General features: G+C 46.8%; 1 protein-coding gene across 2 annotated transcripts in view; it reads right to left on the bottom strand.

Annotated features, from left to right (window-relative positions):
* Nucleotides 1–345: 345 nt before the first annotated feature.
* Nucleotides 346–23161, bottom strand: part of DNASE1L3 (deoxyribonuclease 1 like 3) — a 23617-nt gene continuing 801 nt past the window's right edge. Inside the window, exons 2-8 of one of the 2 annotated variants that reach the window (XM_023200831.3) lie at nucleotides 16276–16364; nucleotides 13231–13320; nucleotides 12529–12641; nucleotides 8461–8573; nucleotides 5289–5446; nucleotides 1061–1157; nucleotides 346–521 (exon numbers count right to left, since the gene is read on the bottom strand). In XM_023200831.3, coding sequence (XP_023056599.1) covers nucleotides 405–521; nucleotides 1061–1157; nucleotides 5289–5446; nucleotides 8461–8573; nucleotides 12529–12641; nucleotides 13231–13320; nucleotides 16276–16364 — 777 coding nt within the window. In that variant the 3' untranslated portion in view covers nucleotides 346–404. The remainder of the gene's footprint in view (nucleotides 522–1060; nucleotides 1158–5288; nucleotides 5447–8460; nucleotides 8574–12528; nucleotides 12642–13230; nucleotides 13321–16275; nucleotides 16365–23161) is intronic. The other variant, XM_023200836.2, reaches the window with a different exon arrangement.

Here is a 23161-nt window from a genome sequence, read left to right as displayed (position 1 = left end):
ATCACAGGGGCAGCTGGGGCCTTGGAGTTTCTGGTCATTGCCCGTGGAACAGGACCTCTCAGGAGAACTGAAAGCCAACGCTCTTCCTCCCCCTGCAGCCTCTCACATGACAGGGCTGAGCAGACCCAGTGACAGAGGATGGGGCTCTGGCTCAGGGCATGAAGACCATCATTTTGGGCTACAAATGCCCCTGGTTCCCTTTGGGACAATTTAGGGGAGGTATGAGGCCAAAAGAGATAGAAAAGATTCTCCTTCCAATTTGGCTCAAGTCAGAATAAATTCAGGTCAAAAAATGAAAGCAGTTGGATCAGTCTTGTTTTCTAAGTTTAGGGAGCAGTTCATATATCTGTTAAAGACATTTTATTTAGAGGCAAGAAATGGTTAATAAGATGACACCCTTGGATCTAGGAGCGTTTGCTCTTTGTTTTCTTCCTTACAGTGACAGATTTTTTGCTGTTGGTGAAGGCCCTTGAAGACTGTAGTTTAAATTCAACTGGAAAGTGGTCGCTGACATCCAGGGCCTGTAAGGAAAAAGGGGAGGTAGATATGGAAATTAGGAGATGCCTGGGAGATGCTTTCATTTTAGCGATGAGCAAATTCAGGACCAGGAAGGGGAGATGAAATGCCCAAAGTCACCCCACAGAACACACACTGGTAAGTGTTATTCCAAGACCAGCTGGATCAGAAATTTTGGCGGGGCCTCAAATCACAAAATCATAAGCATTGAAACTCAAGGTCTAGTGCCCAACATTGTGTCTTCAGTCTTCAGCAGTGACCTCAAAGGGTGACATCAACCCATCTTTTTCTTCTTTTTTTTTTTTTTGAGACAGGATCTCACTCTGTTGCCCAGCCTGGAGTGCAGTGGTGCGATCTCAGCTCACTGCAACCTCTGCTTCCTGGACTCAGGTGATCCTCCCACCTCAGCCTGGGACCACAGGCATGCACCACCATGCCCAGCTAATTTTTTTGAATTTTTTGTAGAGATGGGATCTCGTCATGTTGCCCAGGCTAACTCATCTTTCTAGGACAATGGCATAGAAAGACAAGATGGCAGCCTTACCTCCTCTTCAGTCAGCTTGTAAGCTTTCTGGAAGTCAAAAACACTGTTTGACTTGGGAACAACAGAACTGATGATTTCTTGTCCTCTAAGCACAATCCTGGAACCAGGGGAGGAAAAACAGTTGTGTTAATCCAACCTGTGATTGCTGAGATCAAACCAAAGTCTGTGTTTGCTGTTTGGAACTGACTGAGCAGCCTGGCCCGTTCATGTGGCACTCGAAGTCCAGGCCTGGTTTTAGCGTGTGACCCTAAAGGACAGTGCCTACCACTGTGAAATAGGATCAGTCGCTGCCATGGTTCTGTGGACACCAGGACACTATCTCCCAGTGTGGGCAATGTCCCTGGTGGAGTAGGAGGTTTCATATGACACATGCACACTATCCCACACAACAATGACTTGTGTACTGAGAACGCTGTTCTCTTTTCAATTATTTTCCCTTTCCCTGATTTGATTATGGAGAAATTCTCAGGGAGGTGCTAGTTTGTCTTTAATACCTTCCTCAGTCCCATGATGACAGAGAGTAGGCTGCCATTTCTGAGCATTCTGCAGGCAAGAGAATTAAGGCAGAATTTAACAATGCATGATTTTCACTGGACTTAATTTTCACACTACCTTCAATTTATGGCAAATGCTGCTGCTTTATTACTCTTGCTAGTATCAAATTTCTTTCTTTTTTATTTTCTTAAACGGAGTCTTGCTCTCTCACCCAGGCTGGAGTGCAGTGGCACGATCTTGGCTCACTGCAAGCTCTGCCTCCCGGGTTTACGCCATTCTCCTGCCTCAGCCTCCCGAGTAGCTGGGGCTACAGGCGCCCGCCACCTTGCCCGGCTAGTTTTTTTGTATTTTTTTTAGTAGAGACGGGGTTTCACCGTGTTAGCCAGGATGGTCTCAATCTCTTGACCTCGTGATCCGCCCGTCTCGGCCTCCCAAAGTGCTGGGATTACAGGCTTGAGCCACCGCGCCCGGCCGAAATTTCTTTTAAAACTTTATTTCAATAAGAAATTAAGGGATTTAATGAAAAATATCGAGAAAAATCACAGCATATGTGCTTTGCAGTAATGACAAAAAGTAAGAATGAGGTAGTCAAATGAGTTTTGGAAACAAACTAACATATCCCAAGCTGGGTGATGCAGTTGTAGTCTACGTGGTCCTGAGTGACTTACCGAGGAATGGCAAGGTGAGTCAAACTGCCATTTCATGAGTGCCCACTGGGCCTTCCCCATTCTAATCGACAGTTTTGGTATCTGCATTTGCTAACATCACCACCCCAACTAACTTTTTTTTTTTTTTTTTTTTTTTTTTGAGACAGAGTCTTGTTCTCTTGCCCAGATTGGAGTGCAGTGGCGTCATCTCAGCTCACTGTAACCTCTGCCTTCCAGGTTCAAGCAATTCTTCTGCCTCGGCTTCCCAAGTAGCTGAGATTATAGGTGAGTGCCACCATGCCTGGCTTATTTTTGTATTTTTTAGTAGAGACGGGGTTTAGTCGTGTTGGCCAGGCTGGTCTTGAACTCCTGACCTTAGGTGATCCACCCACCTCAACCTCCCAAAGTGCTGGGATTACAGGTGTAAGCCACTGCACCTGGGCTACGGCTTTTAATTCAACCCAAATGTAAATTCTTCACATCAAATTAGAGATTTGTGAAAGCTTTCTTTAAGACTCAGAAAGTAAAGAAAGAAATGTTTAAGGCTCCTCTATTTCTGACTTCTTCCAGGGATGTGCAGGACCAGGCCAGTGTTCATGTGAAGTTTTCCCAGGCTGGTCCAGAGCACCGGCCAGATCCTGGGCATCTTTGCATGATTCCCCGGCACTCAGCACATGAGAGGTGTTCGATAAATATGTGAACATGGAACAAAGACTGGAATTGAGACCATCTTATCTAACTCCATTTTTAAAACATCATTTTTATGGCTTTTTATTTTCTCAGTTTATTTTATTTAATTTCACTTTTTATTTTATTGTATTGAGACAGGTCTCACTATGTTGCCCAGGCTGGAGTGCAGTGGCTATTCACAGGCATGTGATCATGTTGCTCTAAAGCCTTGAACTCCTGTGTTCAAGTGATCCTCCTGCCTTAGCCTCCAGAAGTAGCTGGGATTACAGCATACGCCACCGCACCTGGCCTATGATTTTTTAAAAGCCACGAGAGGCCGGGCATGGTGGCTCACACCTGTAATCCAAGCACTTTGGGAGGCCAAGGCAGGTGGATCACCTGAGGTCAGGAGTTCAAGACCAGCCTGGCCAACATGGCGAAACCCCATCTCTACTAAAAGTACAAACAAAAAAAAGAAAGAAAGAAAAAGCCGGGCATGGTAGTATATGCCTGTAATCCCAGCTACTTGGGAAGTTGAGGCAGGAAAATCGCTTGAACCCAAGAGGCAGAGGTTGCAGTGAGCCAAGATTGTGCCACTGTACTCCAGCCTGGGCAACAGAGCAGGACTCTGTCTCAAAAAAAAAAAAAAAAAAAAGGCCACAAGAGTTCTACATGTTGTTATGAGAAACAAAATTCAGAGTATCAAAATTAAAAATGAATCATTAAATGTCACATGTAATCCCACCATCCTTTGGGATACATGTGTATAAAGTCAGGATCCTTTTAGTAAACATCTTTTTCTAACCTGTTCTACCCCGTCCCGATCTACTGTGGCCATGTTGCCTTCTGATTCTTCTGTATCATTTTCAGTCACTTCCCACTCATTTGCCAGGGGAGAAGAATGGCGCTGGAGAAGGGACTTGACCTACCCAAGGGCACACAACTGCCATGTGCGAGTGAGTGAGTGAGTGGCCATCGTCCCGGCTTTGCTGGAAGTCCTTCAAAATAAGGGGTGGGGACGGTCTGGGCACTTAGTTCCCTGTAACTCCCCACCTTGGGTTTCCAATTTGCAGAATGATAACTTATGCAAAGGAAACACCAGCCTCAAAAACTCCAAGAGGAACAAAGGAGGTCATGGGATGGAAATGAAAGCTAGACCTCGAAACTTGAGAAGTGAAAACGAGTGGCCTGGTGGCTCTCATGCAGATAGCCATCTCACACTTCCTCGTGGCAGGCTGAGCTCTGGGAACTGTGGCCACCACTTGGGACCAGGCTCCTAGGGGTTTCCCAACCTGTGGTCTCTGTGATGGAAGATCACTAACATTCACACGCCTCAGGCACTCCCCACTCTGTCCCCATTGAAGGAGCAAAGATGAAAGCTGTTTGAAAATCCCTGAAGGGACTTTAAAAAGCACAAGGGAATGCTAGGACTTAAATGTATGCATTTGCATTTAGGAATATATACCTGAAGCTTTAAAGTACAAATACCGTTGCACTAATCGGTCTCATTTTGGGGGTTGTTTCCCGAGGAAATCATAAGTACTTGCACAAAATGCACAGAGGATATTGATTTTAGCAGTATTTATAAAAGCAAACCCTTGGTAATAACCTAATGCCCAGTGATAGGGATTGGTTGAATCAATTGTGGTAAGTCTTTGTGATGGAACAATGAACAGCCCATTAATGTAATGAGCACTTGCCATATGCCAGGCATTGTGCTAGCAGCCTGACATGCTATTTCATTGACTCCACATCAGATCTTCATGAGTGAGGCACTAGGATAATTTCCATTTTACAGGGGAGGCAATGAAAGACACAGAGAGCCTGCCTCTTGGTCACAGACATATGAAGTGGTAATGTCAGGATTTAAATCCAGGCCTGTCTGACACCGAAGCCAGTGCTTACCTCTGCTAAGCTACAATGCCCAGGCCCACCGCACAGGGTCCTGAGGTTCATATACTGCATGTGGTACCCAGTAGAGGGGCCTGACATTTAATTGACTCGGCTCTCCAGGCAGTGTGTTTTTTTCTATTTTTATTTTTATTTTTATTTTTATTTGTTATTTTTGAGACAAAGTCTCACTCTGTTACCCAGGCTGGAGTGCAGTGGTGCGATCCTGGCTCGCTGCAGCCTCCACCTTGTGGGCTGAAGTGATCCTCCCACCTCAGCCTCCTGAGTAGCTGAGACTATAGGTGTTTGCCACCACGCCCGGCAAATTTTTGTATTTTTTGTAAAGACAGAGTTTCGTCATGTTTCCCAGGCTGGTCTCAAACTCCTGTACTCAAGCGATCCACCCGCCAAAGCCTCCCAAAGTGCTAGGACTACAGGTGTGAGCCACGGTGCCCAGCCACCTCGCGCCTTTCCTAGTGCACACCAAGCACTGTGGTGAGCCAGCAGCACCCTGCAGGGCCTCCTACCTGTCATATGCACACTTGGTGCTCCTCTTCACCGTGGTATCCTCTTGGTCCCCGATCAGCCAAACGAACCTGGGGTCGGTCCTCAAGCGGATGTTCTTCCAGGCCTTCTTGGGGACATAGCTGCAGCCTGCATTGAAGTCACCCATGAAAATGAAATTCTAAAAGACAAGATTTGAAATTGTCACCTGGTGGATGCTGCTGCAGAACGCTTTCATGCGGGTCTCTAGCAAAGACTCCGCCTCCCAGGCCCAATGAACAAACAGGGTCTGTTATGGGCTGCATCATGTCTGCCCTGCTCCCACCCGGGCCAAATTCCTGTGTTGAAGTCCTAACCCCCAGCACCTTAGAAGGTGACTGTATTTGGAGATAGAACCTTCAAGAGGGAATTAAGGTAAAATGGGCTCTAATCCAATATGACTGGCGTTCTTGTAAACAGGGGAAATTAGGACACAGAAAAATGGAGCAAAGACCATGTAAAGACACTGGAAGACGATGGCCATCTACAAGCCAAGGAGAGAGGCCCCCAAAAGAAACCACCCCTCTGGCACACCTTGATCTGCGACTTCTAGCCTCCAGAACGGTGATGAACTCACTTTCTATTGTTTAAGCTATCCAGTCTTTGGTATGGTACTTTGTTATGGCAGCTCTAGCAAATGAATACGGGATCTTTAAAAATTTCTTTTTGCTGTTTAAAACTGAGTCACAGTTTTGATGAGTCGATGACAGGCGAGTGCGTACCAGGGAGGGTGTTCTTAACAGGAAGGAGAATGTTTGCTGTTCTGAGTCACCACAATTCCATAATTCAGCATGCAGAGTCAGGTGTGGATAAAAAAAAAATTCAGTGAATCTATCCCTCACATCTTTTGTCTCTGGCTCAAACTACTGTAGGGTGTAGACACACGAATGAATCAACGCCTTTTGTTTTCAAGCAGGAAAAGTGAATTTGGGTGGTGTATTGGCAGCCCTGGCATCACTCTTTCTCTCCTATTGTTTTGAAGTTGGAAACTTATTTCTGTGAAAATTCAGTTCCTTGAGGAGGTGGGAGGCATCTTCGGGGGAGGGGACCATCGACTGTCCACCCCCACCCAAGGCCACCAACAGAAACTTTCTATCTTGGAAATATTTTTCCCCGCACGGCTCTTGGAACAGAATTTTCAACATTCCACAATCCAGAGGAAGTGCCAGATTTCCTTGTTTGTGCTATTGTTTGGTGGGGCATTGCTGACTTTAGAGTTTTCTTCAAGAACATTTTATTTTGACCTTAGTGATCACGATTTTCCCCGTGATTGACGGGTTCAGTTGAGGACAGAGTGTCATGCTTAACCTCAGTGATCACCAGCTTCTGCTAATATAGACATGATTTGCTGAACATTCACTATGTGCCAGGCCTAGCACTAGGTGTCTTTAAATTTACACCTCACAGCAATAAACAATAGGAGGTAGAAGGGCCCACTAACCTCTACAGAAACAGGATTGAGAGATTAAGTGACCTGCTGTAGGCCACAGGACTGGGAGGTTCAAGTGGTGAAGTCAAGAATCACATCCCAGCCGGGCGCAGTGATTCAGGCCTGTAATCCCAACACTTCGGGAGGCCGAGGCAGGTGGATCACCTGAGGTCAGGCGTTCGAGACCAGTCTGGCCAACATGGTGAAACCCCGTCTCTACTAAAAATACAAAAATTAGCTGGGCATGATGGCAGGTGCCTCTAGTCCCAGTTACTCAGGAGACTGAGGCAGGAGAATCTCTTGAACCTGGGAGGTGGAGGTTGCAGTGAGCCGACATTGCACCATTGCACTCCAGCCTGGGGAAAGGAGTGAGGCTTCATCTCAAGGGAAAAAAAAAAGGAATCACATCCAAGTCTGCTTCACTGAAGCAGTTTCCCCTCTTGTTCACTTTTAGGCCACTGATGCTTCCCCACAGCCCGACACTCAATAGGTGCTCAATACATTCTTGTTTAATAAGTAAATGATTTCATAATTTTTGGAAAGAACGAATCTTTCTTTTGACCTATTTATTAATAAGCAATGAAATACACCCCTGGTCTTTTCCATGCCCCAGCTCTGATGGACTATGTTCACGGTCTACTTGATTCATTTTGCACTTTGAGCAGTGGAACTAAGGAGGAGGAAGGGGGATCACAGGAGTCACATTCCGAAAGAAGAAAAGAGAAATACAGAAGAAGAACCCTTGGGTGCACTTCCATATTTACCAAGAGCTTTCACAGACCCTCACAGCCACAAGTAGTGCATCCCTCTCTTCCAAAAGTGGACAGAACTGAGCCTATAGGGATGGCAAATGTATGCCCCCTTCTGTGAAAACAGCACTCCAAGTTTCTTTGGGAGACCACCCATCCTTCCTGCACCTCAAACTGTGAGTTTGAGGTGAAACTGGGGTGGACACAGATTTAGCCAATCAGAGTATCTCAACACCCTGATCACAATGATTGGTTCAGGGATGGACATGTGACCCAGTCAGAACCAATGAGACTCAGTCCCACAGTATTTGTTGCATTGTGGGAAAGAAAATTTATCAGTTGGTCTGGAGGCTGCTGGTGGCCATCTTGCCATCCCTTGGGTGGAGCCAACCTGAGAATGGAGACACATAGAGGAAAGGGTGACCAGGAGATGGAAAGGAAGAGACAAATCAAGCCCTGATTATCTTGTCTGAGCCCTGGATCCAGCTATGCCTGAAGTACTCCTGGACATTTCAGTTACACAAACCAATCAATTGCTCCTTCTTTTCATGAGCCGTGTTAAGATTCTGTCCCTTGCAACGGAAACAATCCTGACTGCTCTATGCCTCAAGCTTATTAATTGCAAAGTGGGAATGAGAAAGGTACTGTAGCTACCTCAAGGGATTATTGGGAGGATTAAATAAACTTGTCCATGTCAAGTCTCAGCACAGTGCCTGGCACTAGGTATTCACTCAGTAAATGTTGGCATCTGTTATTAATGGGAAAGTGTGGGAATTTCCAAAGCCCACGTGCAGGGTACCCAGGCAGATTTAGTAAGAGGGATACTTAGAGCTGAAGAAAGGCCTTAAAGAAGGCTGTAAGTGGTGGTAGCCTGCACATGCCCTGCCCTCTCCCCCTCCCTGGAGAGGTACTCATCCCACTCAGGGACCAGAGCCTGCCCCTGCTAGATGGGAATTTGGCTGACACAGCAGTCATCACCTCTGCCTTCCAGCGGTGTTTCACATCCACGTAGACATCAACCAACTCGTCGATCTCTTTAACGGATGTCTCTGGGGTGGTGTGCAGGGGGATAATCACGAAGTCTTTGACAGCTGAGGAACAGGAAAGAGGCAGAGGTCACACACGTCCCTTGTCAAGGTCTCACAAACACTGCTGGAGGGAAACAGGCTCTTCCCTCCAGAAGGCACAGGCTGCATTGTCTGGGTCCCCTGTTCCCAGAGGGTCCGGCCAGTGGCTGAGATTTTAATGATCTCGGGGTCATTAGGCTGCCTATTTTTAGTACACAAAAGACTCATTTCTCCCAGTTGCCCTTCATGGCTAAGAGAAAGCTGGTAGACTGTTGTAGAAAGTAAAAAAGTTTCCTCTTCAAAGTTTCCTTTCTTGTTAAAGAATAAATCATAAGTGTTAGAAATAAGTTTCTTTTAAAGACTAACTTCCTTCAAGCCTCCTTGCTTTGCGCTAATAACTCTTTGTTAAGCCCTATCCTGTGTAGCTGTTAGACATGCTTACAGGCATGTAGTACATTCTATGTCCTTGTACCTTAACCAAGATATTTGTGCTGGACATGCTCGCAGGTACATTCCAGCTCACAGCCTTTGCCCCTTCCCTATTTGGCATAAGTAACTTCCTCTTTTCCTTTGTTCTCCCTTGCCTTTACCTATTTAAGAAAGGTTTAAACTATTAGCCAGTCAGGTTAGTTTAGATTGGTGTGGTCTGGCTCCAGCCAATAGAGACAGGACACAGTAGCAGGGACAAGCTAAGTAAAGGATAAAACTTGATTCCCTCCTTTATTGAGGTGTGCTCTCACCATTGTTCCATCTGCGAGGAGCACCCTTTCTGCAGAAAGTAAAATTGGCTTGCTGAGAAAACTTTTTATCTAAATGTTGATTTTTCTTTGCGGTACCAGGGAACAAGCATTCTGCTTCTAAATGAACATTTTACTTATAACAACTGTGTTCCATGCTGGCATTGTGGGTGCTTTTATCTTCCCATTTGTGTGTGTGTGGCAAATCTATTTTCTTTTGTTTCCGATGTATTTTATCCCTCTTCTTCCTTTTTAAAATTGACAGCTAAAAATTGTATATATTTATGGTTGTATTTTCTACTTTTTTTTAAAGGTTTTCTTTTTTTTCTTTTTTTCTTTTTGAGATGGAGTTTCACTCTTGTTGCCCAGGCTGGAGTACAATGGCGCAATCTCAGCTCACTGCAACCTCCACCTCCCAGGTTCAAGCCATTCTCCTGCCTCAGCCTCCCAAGTAACCGGGTTTACAGGTATGTGCCACAAAGTCTGGCTAGTTTTGTATTTTTTTTTTTTTAGTAGAGACAGGGTTTCTCCATGTTGGTAAGGCTGGTCTCAAACTCCCAACCTCAGGTGATCCACCCATCTCCGCCTCCCAAAATGCCGGAATTATAGGTGTGAGCCATCATGCCCAGCCTATTTTCTGCTTTTCAAAAATAATAAACCTGTTTGGTTTTTGTACTAAGGAAAAACATTTTCTTTTTCTTTGCTTTTCTTTTTTTTTCAAGATAGAGCCTTGCTCTGTCACCCAGGCTGGAGTGTAGTGGCACAATCTCAGCTTACCACAACCTCCACCTCCCAGGTTCAAGCAATTCTCCTGTCTCAGCCTCTTTTGAGTAGCTGGGATTACAGGTGCACACCACCACCTGTAAAAAATTACCCGGGTAATTTTTTGTACTTTTAGTAGACACGGAGGTTCACCATGTTGGCCAGGCTGGTCTCGAACTCCTGACTTTGTGATCTACCTGCCTCAGCCTCCCAAAGTGCTGTGATTACAGGCATGAGCCACCAAGCCTAGTAGAAAATTTTCTAATTAAGAAAAATTGACCAGGCGTGGTGGCTCACACTTGTAATCCCAACACTTTGGGAGGCCGAGGCGGGCAGATCATCTGAGGTCGGAAGTTCAAGACCAGACTAGCCAGCATGGAGAACACCTGTCTCTACTAAAAATACAAAATTAGCCAGGTGTGGTTGCGCATGCCTGTAATCCCAGCTACTCTGAAGACTGAGGCAGGAGAATCACTTGAATCTGGGAGGCAGAGGTTGTGGTGAGCCAAGATCACACCACTGCACTCTGGCCTGGGCAACAAGAGCGAAACTCCATCTAAAAAACAAAAAAAAAAAATGAGGCTTGTCAGTTTATACTCCTTTTGTAATTAAGAACAAAAGTTCCAAAAAGCTATTTAAAAATTAGCGTGGTCTTCATGAAAGACTTTTGTGAAGTGTCTGAAAACCTTCCCCCACCGCTGGAGGACTGAGAGAGCCTGAGTGTGGCAATGTGCGTGACCCTCGGAAGCCGTGCCTGGCCCACCTGCTAACAGCAGCTGTCACTTTCTGAGCACCTCCTCCTGGAACCTCCCCTCATTCTCAGCCCGGATTCCCACTCTTACCTCAACAGACAAGGGCGGTGGGGTGGTCACTGCTCAAGTCACACAGATAGGAGCCAGAACTCAGCCCAGCAGGCTGCATCCAGGGCCCTACACACCCTCATCGCCGGCTCTCCTCCTCAGGCCTCCACTGCACTCCCCCATCCTTCTTTTGGTCCCCCTAAATATTCCAGCCTCCTTCCCACTTCTGAGCTTTTGCGCTCACTGTACCCTCCACCTGGAATGCCCTTTCTCCAGCCCTCTGTATGGCTGGCTTCTTCAGGTCACAGCCCAATGTCACCTCCTCTGTCTGGTCCAGTGCCCTCAACAGAGCCTGGCACATAGTAGGTACTGAAAAAATATTTGATTCTTGACTCCATTGAGCATTGCATAGTGGTTAACATGGGCTCCTGGCTGGACACAGTGGCTTACACCTGTAATCCCAGCATTTTGTGAAGCCAAGGCAGGCAGATGGCTTGAGCTCAGTGGTTTCAGAACAGCCTAGGCAACATGGCGAGACCTCATCTCTACAAAAAATTTTAAAATTAGCTGAGTGTGGTGGTGCGTGCCTATAGTCTGAGCTACTTGCGAGGCTGAGGTGGGAAGATTGCTTGAGCCCAGGAGGCGGAGGTTGCAGTGAGCCAAGATCATGCGACTGCACTCCAGACTGGATGACAGAGCAAGGCCCTGTCTGAAAAACAGGAAAAAAAAAAAAAAGAAGAACACAAGCTCCTGAGGTGGTGGCCTGGGTTATAACCCTGGCCTGTCCATTTCAGCAGCTGGGTGACTTCACGCCTTTTTAAACCTCAGTTTCCTGAAATGTAAAGTGGAGATAATCCTACTCCCTGCCTTGTAGTCATTGCAAGGATTACAGAAGGCTGGCACTTAATCAGGGGCCAGTACAAGTACTGTTGTTAGAGTTCAGGGAACAACCCATTTGGATTTCCTCACCCGCTGCAGCCTGTGGAGGAGTCTGCAATGCAGTGACTGGAGGGAGAGTGAGCCTCTAGGCTAGCGGTTCGCCTAAGCCATCGCTTACGATTTTTTTTTTTTTTTCCTGGAGTGCAGTGGTACGATCTCGACTCACTGCAACCTCTGCCTCCCTGGTTCAAGCAATTCTCCTGATTCTCCTGCCTCAGCCTCCCGAGTAGCTGGGATTACAGGTACATACCACCATACCCAGCTGATTTTTGTATTTTTAGTATAGACAGGGTTTCACCATGTTGGCCAGGCTGGTCTCGAACTCCTGACCTCAGGTGATCCACCTGCCTCAGCCTCCCAAAGTGCTGGGATTACAGCCGTGAGCCACTGCGCCCGGCCAGGATTTTTTAAAAGGAAGGAAGGATTGTACTTGACAGAAACCAAGGAATTGCAGAAAATAATTTCCATGTGCCTAAACTCTTCAGAGAGAGGGGAGCTACCATTGCTTCCAGAAAGTGTGTTCCAGGCTGGGGAAGTCTTGAGTCATGGCATTCTGAGAAGCAAGCCTGGTGCCATCACACCGAACTGCATCGTCTACATTGAGGTATTAGAAGCAATGCACTGTCACATCCAGCGTAATGCCTCCCTAATGGGCTGCATAAACCTGAGCTCATGCTCAAGGCTGCTGCCCATTCATGGGCCGTTGGGGAGGTCCCAGAGAGAGAGGCCTGCGGGTCTTACCAGTGTGGGGCGACTGGAACCAGACCACAAAGGGCTCCCTGGAAAACACGTCTACATCTCCATCCTGATAGTCGTGGTAGTGATAGCTCTTCTTCACAGATACCAGCTTTTCCCTAAAAGAAGGAAAAGGAAATCCTCCCAGCTGAGTCAGCCCTTTTCTTACTACTTTCATAAAGCAGAGATGTAGGTTCCCTTGGCTTTCTTAGACTCCAGAGCAGGCTCAAGCATGGGATCATTTTCCTGAGAACAAGGCTGAGTCAACTCTTCTCAACAGCCAGGGAGCTGTTGAGAATCCGGGAGCTGAAGATCTGAGCCATACTAGTTATCTGTGGCACCCACAGGTTAATATTCAGACTTAAGAAATTACTATCAGGAAGAGGAAAAGAATATGAAGTTCAGGAATCAGCTGTGCTGAGCACCTCAGCTTTCCAGCCTTGGGCCAGGACTTGACTATGAGGAGTAAAGAACTCCTGGCCTGGCAACCATGGAGCCAACCAACAAATGAGGTGTTAGGAGACCCCTTGTGTTTTCAGCTTGAAGAGTTAATACTTTGCGTAAGTCCCCAGTTTTGACAGCAGTTATTTTGATCAACACTGAGAATTGGTTAGAGATCAAAATTTGGTTTTGCAGAAAAGACATGCATTTTGATTCAGTTCAGGATTTATTAGTGGCTATGTTCTAGGGAGCATAGATGATACTTACTTGTAGAGAAAGGCATATTGTTCTTTATATATGTTTCTTCCAAGCCGAGAGCTAATCACATAGTTGTACGTTATGCCTCTCCTTGAATTTCTAGAAAACAAAGATTTCACACTGCAAATCTTAAAGAATAAACATTCCCCTACTGTACATGTTCCTCTCTTTCCAATCTGCCCCCATACACCCAGTGTGTGGAAGGGCCACTGTTCATCATAACCTTTGAGTCCAATAAGAATGGCCACCATTGATTGGCTGGAATGTGGCATCTACCAGGATCTTTACAGCCATTATTTCTTGCCTTATGAGAAGGGTATTATCATTATCCCCTTTTTATGGTTTGCAAGGCCAAGTTGGGATTTGAACCTAGATCCAACTCACCCCAAAACCCGCATGCTTTGGCCTGTACCTGTAGGAGGCCACTTCTCAGTGGCCTAGAAGACGATCTGGGCCAGAATCAGCCCCTGACCCCACTCATGCCCATGGCTGCAGCTGCAGCTTATGCTTTCTGGTGGAATAAACGTCATCAAGCCACCTGTCCGTGTCCACGAACCACTCCTGAGCATTTATGATAAGCAAGAATATTCTCTCCTCTGAAAGCCCCCAGGCATTTTCTCCCAAGCCTTGGGAACATGATTTCACTTCACTGTTGTTTATATCCTGGGTGCTGGGGATACAGCCATGGAGTCCCATTGACCTTGCCCCTCACCTGCACCAGGGAAACCGGACTCTCTCTGTGTGTTTGCCAGACCTACTGATAACTCCACTCTGGGCAGAGCCTAACACAGTTTCACATTGTCTGCTCGCAAAAAGATCTAGGGCATGTCTAAAGCTGCAGCATATTCTTAGGTTCAGTTGGAAAAAAAGCAGAAGGGGTATTTAGGGGCCAATCTTACAGAAATTCCTGGGACTTCAGATGCATTATTCTAAGGCAGACCCAGCCCCTGGGGCCCCAGGAGTGTGAACAGTAGGTTCTGCTGGGCTTCCACTTTGGGGAGGTTGGCCCTATTTTGAACATAGCCTGCCAAGTCCTGAGTTAGCAAACTGCTTGTGGTGACTCAGTTGCAAAGTGACTAAGGCCCATCCTGGCTTGTGGGGGATAAACGGGCAAATAGGCTTGGCTCTGCCTGGAGTCCATGACAGTCTAGACAGGTTGGGGAGTGCCAAGACCAATGGTGGTGAAAAGACTTGCCCCAGACGGACTGTGGTGGAGATGCCTGGAGCCCCCCGACCCCTCAGTCCCCCACAAACCTGTCCCCTCAGTCTCCCACAAACCTGACTGGGACCACTCCAAGGAAGGCTGAGATGACAAAGAATAGAGCACTGGCTATGAGATCAGATGTGACGCAAGTTCAGCGGTAGGCGTGGCCACTTCCTGGCTGAGTGACTCAGGCAGGTCCCTCACTCATTTCCCTCCCTATAAGGGAAGCCCTTAGGCAAATTGACATGGATTCTTGCCTGTCCCTACAGTTATCCTACACATTCCTTCCCTATGATGAATAAGCCCGGAGGTTGCGGGATGATGGCACCGGATCTACCATCTCGTCTCGCCCCTGCCCAAGACCCAGACATGGCTTTTGTTCAAAAGTCCCTATTAAGTGTTTCATGCTGAGATGGCCAGGTGCAGTGGCTCACACCTGTAATCCCAGCATTTTGGGAGGCTGAGACGGGCAGATCACTTGAGGTCAGGAGTTTGAGGCCAGCCTGGGCAACATAGCAAAACCCCGATTCCACTAAAAATACAAAAGTTAGCCGGGCATAGTGGTGCATGACTGTAAATCCAGCTACTTGGGAGGCTGAGGCAGGAGAATCGCTTGAACCCAGAAGGCAAAGGTTGCAGTGAGCCGAGATCTTGCTGCTGCACTCCAGCCTGGGCAACAGAGTTTCAAATTTAAAAAGTACTAAAATAAAAAGCAAGTGCCCCTCATTCCTTCACTAACCCCTTTCACCACAGCTCTCTGATCACACCCCCCAGAAGTAACCACTATGAATAGTTTGGAGAGCATCCTTCCAATCTTTCATCTTCTATGCACATGGAAACACAAACACACCCTTATTCATGTAACATGACGACTCAAATGGGCTATTTTACCTGCAATTCTCAACTTGCTTTTTTTTAATACATTGCAGCCATTATTCCATGCTGGAATATTTAGCTCTAACTTATTGTGTAGCAAGCTTTTTTTTTTTTTTTTTTTTTTTTTTAAGAGACAGAGTCTTGCTTTGTGACCCAGGCTGGAGTGCAGTGGGGTGATCATGGTTCACTGTAGCCTAATCCTCATGGGCTGAAGTGATCCTTCCACCTCAGCCTCCCAGGTAGGTGAGACTATAGGCACGTGCCACCACACCTGGCCACCAGCATGACTTTTAACAGCTGCATAATATTCCAGTGTGTGAGCATATAATAATTTTATTGATCTTTCTTCTGTTGGTTTTTAATTTTTTCTCTTTTTTCCAACATTTTTTTCATAACCATACTTTTTAGCTCAGCCTCATCTGCTTTTTTCATTTCTTTCTGTGTCCAGACCCCTCACCTATTTCCCCTATTCTGTTTTATCATAGTAAAATCAGCTAGTTGAAAGTTCTCAGGCCGGGTGCGGTGGCTCATGCCTGTAATCCCAGCACTTTGGGAGGCTGAGGCGGGCGGATCACGAAGTCAGGAGATTGGGACTATCGTGGCTAACACAGTGAAACCCCATCTCTACTAAAGAATACAAAAAATTAGCTGGGCGTAGTGGCGAGCACCTATAGTCCCAGCTACTCGGGAGGCTGAGGCAGGAGAATGGCATGAACCCGGGAGGCGGAGCTTGCAGTGAGCCGAGATCGTGACACTGCACTCCCGCCTGGGCGACAGAGCGAGACTCCGTCTCAAAAAAAAAAAAAAAGAAAGTTCTCAGGACCGTGGCTAAGGGAGTTGGAATCCTGGGCAGCACAGGCTATGTGAACTGGTGGTAAAGTGTGGGATCTCACATTACTTTCAGATCCCTGGAGCTTTCAGATGCCCTTGCACTTGACCTTGAGCCCTAGCGGGCCCACCCTTCCCCATGTTACCCATTCAGCTTCTCCATCAGTACGGGGCAGATCCTGTTGTTGCTATCCTTGATTTCCATCAGGAGTATGATGTCACAGCGTTTGATGACCTGCAAGAAAGAGAATTCCCAGGGGTTGAGGACATTTACCACAGATAAATAAAACCTTTTATTGGACATTTACTGTTTTTAAGCATTGCACTGAGTGCTTATTAAAATAATTTCTACTCTGAACTAAATGAAGGACTCCCTGAGGTAGGTTGGTACTTTTGTTATATACATTTTTAAGAGAAGCGTGAGGCTCAGAGAAAGTTGAGTAAATTACACTCCCAGTCACCCTACTAGAAAGTGGCGGAGGCAGAATTTGAACCTATACGATTCAAGCCCAGAGCCCCTTGCTCATGACCTCCCCACAATATCCTGCCTCTTGGCTTTGCTTGAATAATTATAATAATAATAATAATAAATATTAAGCCCTTAGCAAAGGTAACAGACTGGATTAGAAATAAAGAGGTATAATTATAATGATAATAACTATAAAAGCTGACATTTACTGCAAACCTACTCCAAGTCTTACAACAACCCCATGGGATAACTATGCTTTTTAGTCCATTAAACATAGGCAGAAACCAAACTCAGAGTGGTTGAGTGACTAGCTTAAAGTCATACAGCCAGTATAGGTTGTAGAGCCAGTATTTGAACTCAGGTCCACGTGACTATAAAGTCCACCATGCTGAACTATTAAAACACAGTCCTGGCTGGGCACAGTGGCTCACACCTGTAATTCCAGCACTTTGGAAGGATGAGGCAGGCAGATTGCCTGAGGTCAGGAGTTCGAGTCCAGCCTGGCTAACATGGTGAAACCCCGTCTCTACTAAAAATAGAAAAATTAATTGGTCATGGTGGCATGTGCCTGTAATCCCAGCTACTCGGGAGGCTGAGGCAGGAGAATCTCTGGAACCTGAGAGACAGAGGTTGCAGTGAGCCGAAATCACACCACTGCACTCCAGCCTGGGGACAGAGCAAGACTCCATCTCAAAAAAAAAAAAAAGAAAAAAAGAAAACCAGTCACACTACTCTGGAAGACTCAGTCCAGCAAGACAGACAAATGGAAACAGCTAGCTATGATGTGAGACCAAAATCAAACCAAAACAAAAACCTGCACTAAATAAAAGTCACAAGCTGTGGAAGTGTTGAGGAGTAATTAATTGCTTCTATTTGGAGGACTTGGAAGGGCTCCACAGTGGAGGTGACATGTGAATGGTCCCTGAAAGTTGAGAAGGCACTCAGAGAGAAAAGAACATAGGAGAGGCTCCTTCAAGGTGAGCAACAACCTAGAGGCCAGGGTGCAGACCAAGCCCACAGCCCTTTCTATGACCAAGCCCACAGGGGCCTTTCTGTGTATGGGATCCTGGTGGGCTCAATGACACAGAATTTGTTGGTCAAGGACAAGGCATTCTCAAGGTTAATATCTTTTTTTGAGACAAGGTCTTGTTCTGTCACCCAGGCTGGAGTGCAGCTGTGTGATCATGACTTACTGCAGCCTCAATCTCCTGGCCTCAAGTGATCCTTCCACCCTGGCCTCCCAAAGTGCGGGGAGTACAGGCATAAGCCACCGCACCTGGTCCCCAAGGTTAATTATGTCCTCTTACACAGCCACCAAAGACATAAAGTACGAGGGTTATGCCAGTGGTCCTGTCTTTCCAGAGCACATGTTCCAGTTCCATCTTTAGAAGGATCCAGTGGGGAGAGACACCAGCACTCACCTGTCTGGCTGCCTCTGTGACTGGGGGTTCAGCCTTTAGGAAGCTGCCCCAGGTGGGAGGTCCACCCATGTAGTGACTGATGAGGAGAACAATGTCCTAAGGCTGGAGCCTTCCATGGATAGCTTGAATTCCATGGCATCAGCCACACAGGGCTCTCCTGGGAGCTGGAAGCTGCTGGCCAAGCCAGTCTGCTGATTTAGTCACTGTGACTGCCACACCTTTCTGGAAGGTATTTTCAAATATGTATGCCCTTTGACCCAATTTTTCCACTTTGAAGAATGTCTTCCTTTGGGGCGCAGGTGGCTGAAGCCTGTAATCCCAACACTTTGGGAGGCCAAGGCAGGCAGATCACCTGAGGTCAGGAGTTTGAGACCAGCCTGGCCAATATGGTGAAACCCTGTCTCTACTAAAAATACAAAAATCAGCCGGGCATGGTGACGTGTGCCTGTAATTCCAGCTACTGAGGAGGCTGAGGCGGGAGAATCACTTGAACCCGAGGGACAGAGGTTGCAGTGAGCCAAGATCACACCATTGCACTCCAGCCTGGGTGACAGAGTGAGACTCCAACTCAAAAAAAAAAAAAAAAAAAAGAATGTCTCTCATTGTAAGGAAATATCCACAATTTCTCTGCACCTCAGGTTCCTCATGTATAAATTGGGATGATAATATCAATCCCTCATGGGGTTGCTAGAGGATTAAGTGGGTACTTAGAATAGTGCCAGCCATATAGGAGGCATGAAAAAAATTATTATTACCTGTACAGATCAAAGAGAAAGATGTATTGCAACAAAAAATTGGAAACAATCTAGGTATTGCCAAACAGAAAATCATTCAATGAATTAGGTTGCAAACACAGGATAAGGCATTATATAGCATTAAAGCCATGTTTTAAAAGAATATGAACATTGTGGGAAATACAATATAAAGCAGAATGCAAAACTGATGACACAGGATGGTGTCCCTGCTGCAAAACCCATGCGGACTTACATATGCCTGTAAGAAAATTACCCAAATGCCAACAACTATTACCTTCAAGTGGCAGGGTAATGAATGATTTCTTTTCTTCTTTACAGGTTTCTGTATTTTAAAAATCATTTTAATGACTATTTTCATTTTAAAAATCATTGTTTAATTTATACAGAATATAATTTAAAAATCAGACCTTTATAATTAAAACGGAAGTCTTATTTAAAAAAGAAAACTGCTTGATGGGGAAGAAATTGTGGGAGGTAATGGCCAAAATTTATCAGGACATGACAGGTGCATTTCTAACTAACTTATTTAATATAAGTTAAATGAGTTGTCTTATATAACATGCTTAATACAGTGCCTGGCACATAGGAAGGGCTTCATAAGAGTTACCTCTTATCGTTGACTCATCAATTTTTTTTTTTTTTTTTTTGAGACAGAGTCACAGAGTCTCACTCTTTTCACCCAGGCTGGAGCACAGTGGCGCAATCTCGGCTCACTGGGTTCAACCTCCGCCTCCTGGATTCAAGTGAATCTCCTGCTTCAGCCTCCTGAGTAGCTGGGATTACAGGCACCTGCCATTATGCCCAGCTAATTTTTGTATTTTAGTAGAGACAGGGTTTCACCGTGTTGGTCAGGCTGGTCTCGAACTCCTGACCTCAGGTGATCTGCCTGCCTTGGCCTCCCAAAGTGCTGAGATTACAGCCGTGAGCCACCGCGTCCGGCAGTTAATCAGTTTTCATGATAACTCTTTGATGCTGGTTCTCAATGCTAGTGTAGTTGGGTACTCTGAGGCTCCATGAGGTTTAATAATTTGAACACAGAGTGAATACAGGACAACAGGTTATCTACACTACAGAGCACCTTCTTGACCACTATATTTATTTATTTATTTATTTTTGAGACGGAGTCTTGCTTTGTGGCCAGGCTGGAGTACAATGGTGCGATCTCAGTTCACTGCAGCCTCCACCTCCTGGGTTCAAGCAATTTTCCTGCCTCAGGCTCCTGAGTAGCTGAGACTACAGGAGCCTGCACCACCACACCCAGCTAATTTTTGTATTTTTAGTAGAGACAGCGTTTTTCCATGCTGGTCAGGCTGGTCTCGAACTCCTAACCTCAGGTGATCTATCCTCCTCGGCCTCCTAAAGTGTTGGGATTACAGGCATGAGCCACCGTGTCCGGCCAAATACTCCATTTTCTAATCCCTCTTGACACATGTTCTCCCTGCTCAAATTTCAGACCAGGAAAAATATACTTGCCCTGGCTCCGTCTTCTCAAGAGGAGGCTCCCAGGATGAGAGTCCCAGGGAGGAAACCTTCCAGAGCCGAGACCTGAAACACTGATATCTCCCTAAGGCCAAATTCCTGACTCTGTTCACAGGAGGGGAAGAGGAATTTCTGGGTTGTGCATGCCTAGTGTTGACAGAATCCAAGTAACGTGTGTTATAAGTGGGCCTGGGGAGAGGGGAAGAGATGGTCTGGAGGGGTCTTGAAATATCTGGGGCAGGCCGGGCATGGTGGCTCACACCTGTAAGCCCAGTGCTTTGGCAGGCTGAGGCAGGAGGATATTGAACTCAGGACTTTGAGACCAGCCTAGGTAACATAATGAGACCCCATCTCTACAATTTTTTTTTTAATTAGCCAGCATGGTGGTGTGCACCTGTAGTTCCAGCTACTCAGGAGGCTGAAATGGGAGAATTGTTTGAGCCCAGGGGGTCAAGGCTGTAGTGAGCTGTGGTTGCACCGCTGCACTCCAGTCTGGGCAACAGAGCAAGAACCTGTCCAAAAAAAAAAAAAAAAAAAGAAGGAAGGAAGAGAGGAAGAGGGAAAGAGAGGAAGGAAGGAAGGATGGATGGAAGGAAGGAAGGAAGAAAGAAAGAAAAAAGAAAGAAAGAAAGAAAGAAAATTAAAAAGAAAGAAAGAGAAGAAAACAAAAGAAAGAAAGATCTGGGCCAGAGGGTGGCTTGTGAAACCCTATGTCATGCCTCTAAAGAGGGAGCAGCTCAGCATGGTGGGAAGAGCCTGGGCTCCAGCCCTCCCTCTGCCACTTATGTGCTCCACAGCTGTTTGGGCAACTCTCTTCACCTCTGAGTTCCATTTGCCTCCTCTGCAAAATGGGCACAATAATCAGAGTGGCTGTGTAGCTGAATTAGACACTGCACATTAAGGGCCTGGCACATAGCATGCACTCCTGAAATAACCATTACCCTCTGCTGTAAGCTCTGTGAAGAGGGAGGCAATGCCTCCCACAGCCACTGCTACATCCTCAGTGCCCTGGTGTGTCTGATGCAAGGTCTGGCTTCACTGAGCATTTGCTGGATGAACAAGCTCTGTTCTTTAAGGACACCCTGGAGAACGCACAGACAGGACAGGGAACACTCAGCCAGGGAGGGGTTGGCATCTGGACAGCTGCCCATGATATGCGGGGGCCAACCCAAGATGGAGAAGGCAGGCCTCCCTCACTCTCCAGCCTCCCCAGTGCAGGTCAGTATGACGGCAGCATGATGCTGCTGAGTCTCTGAAGCGATAAATCCGGATGGAAGAGTGGAGAAGGCATCTCAGCTTCTATGGCTGGGCTGCAGGGGTGTGACTGACTCCGGCTCTTCCCCTTACTGGCTATGGAAATCTAGATAAGGGGCCACTGTCAGCCTCTGTTTACTCAGTTATGAAATGGGGCGACACCACCTAAGTCACAGTATTAAATCCGAATATAGAATTCCTGGCCTATAGGAGGTGCTTAGTCAATGGGCGCTAGAGATAATCCTATTCTGAGTGCCTGGCATTCTTGGGTGACTGTGAGTGCACTGTTGGGTGGCTTTTGCAGTGTTTTGGGGATGATGGCCTCTTGGTAGGATGGGGAGGGTGAGGCAGCCTTGACAAGGACTTCAGACACGCCCTGCAGGACACAGCTGCTCAGGGGCGATGCAGAGTTCAAGCCCCCATGATGGACTCACTAAGGATCAAAAAGACAGCCGGGTTACATCAGTGAGGAAGGAGATGGGAACTCAGTGGCTACCCAGGTTCCACGGGCCATGTGTGAAGTGGGGAGAATCATTTCCTTACATGTCAGGGTTTCCCATTGAACAATCTTGTCATGGTTCCCACAGGCTTGGCATTGCTATCCTGGCTAAACAACACCATCTAGAAGGCCTTGGGTACCTCCCAAAGGGCAGGGCCACCAGGGTCTGAAAGGCTCATCCAAGTAAGAACAGAGCCTGCCAGTCCTTACTCCAATCCTCCTTCCCAATGAGAGCAACAGCAGCGGCTCTGGCTCATGAATACCTGCCTTGTTGCAGGCTCTGCTGGGCGCCTCAGGCACCCTGAGTTCTCTTCCCCAGCCAGTGCTACAGGTGGTATTCGGGCGTGGTCGCCGTTTTACTGAGAATAGCTGGTGGTTCAGGGAGGTGCAGGGCCTCCTGAAGCTCACAAGTCTGGTAGGTGGGATCTGAACCCAGGGCTCCTGGCCCCCCTACCACACCATGCTGCCTCAGGTTTCCTAAGGTAATAAGTACCTTTCCAGAGTCCTGGGAAAGGGTTAAGTTGCCAGCATCAAAAATAAATTACCCTGTAAGATAAACGGAGTCAACTGACTCCAGAGAAAGTGAGCAGTGTCCCCAGACACTGGATATATCACCCAAGGAAAGCTTTAGTGAAGGTGGAAGGAACGGGGGAGTAGAGGAGGGGGAAAGAGGAAGGAAGGAGGAGAAGAAGGAAGAAAGAGAGGGAGGGATGGTGAGGATGGGAGAGAAGGAAGGAAGGAAAAAAGCAAGGAAGGGAAAGAAAGAAAGAGAGAAAGAAAAAGGAAGAAGAAAGAAAGGAAGGAAGGAAGAAGAAAGAAAGAGAAAGAAAAAGAGAGAAAGAAAGAAAGAAAGAAAAAGAAAGAAAGAAAGAAAGAAAGAAAAGGGGCCGGGCGCGGTGGCTCAAGCCTGTAATCCCAGCACTTTGGGAGGCCGAGACGGGTGGATCACGAGGTCAGGAGATCGAGACCATCCTGGCTAACACGGTGAAACCCCGTCTCTACTAAAATACAAAAAATTAGCCGGGCGTGTTGGCGGGCGCCTGTAGTCCCAGCTACTCGGGAGGCTGAGGCAGGAGAATGGCGTGAACCCGGGAGGCAGAGCTTGCAGTGAGCTGAGATCAGGCCACTGCACTCCAGCCTGGGCGACAGAGCGAG

This window comes from Piliocolobus tephrosceles, chromosome 2, assembly GCF_002776525.5.
Source record: "Piliocolobus tephrosceles isolate RC106 chromosome 2, ASM277652v3, whole genome shotgun sequence".
Lineage (NCBI taxonomy): Eukaryota > Metazoa > Chordata > Mammalia > Primates > Cercopithecidae > Piliocolobus > Piliocolobus tephrosceles.
Note: the sequence above shows the minus strand (reverse complement) of the source record. Positions and strands in the feature narration are given on the sequence as shown.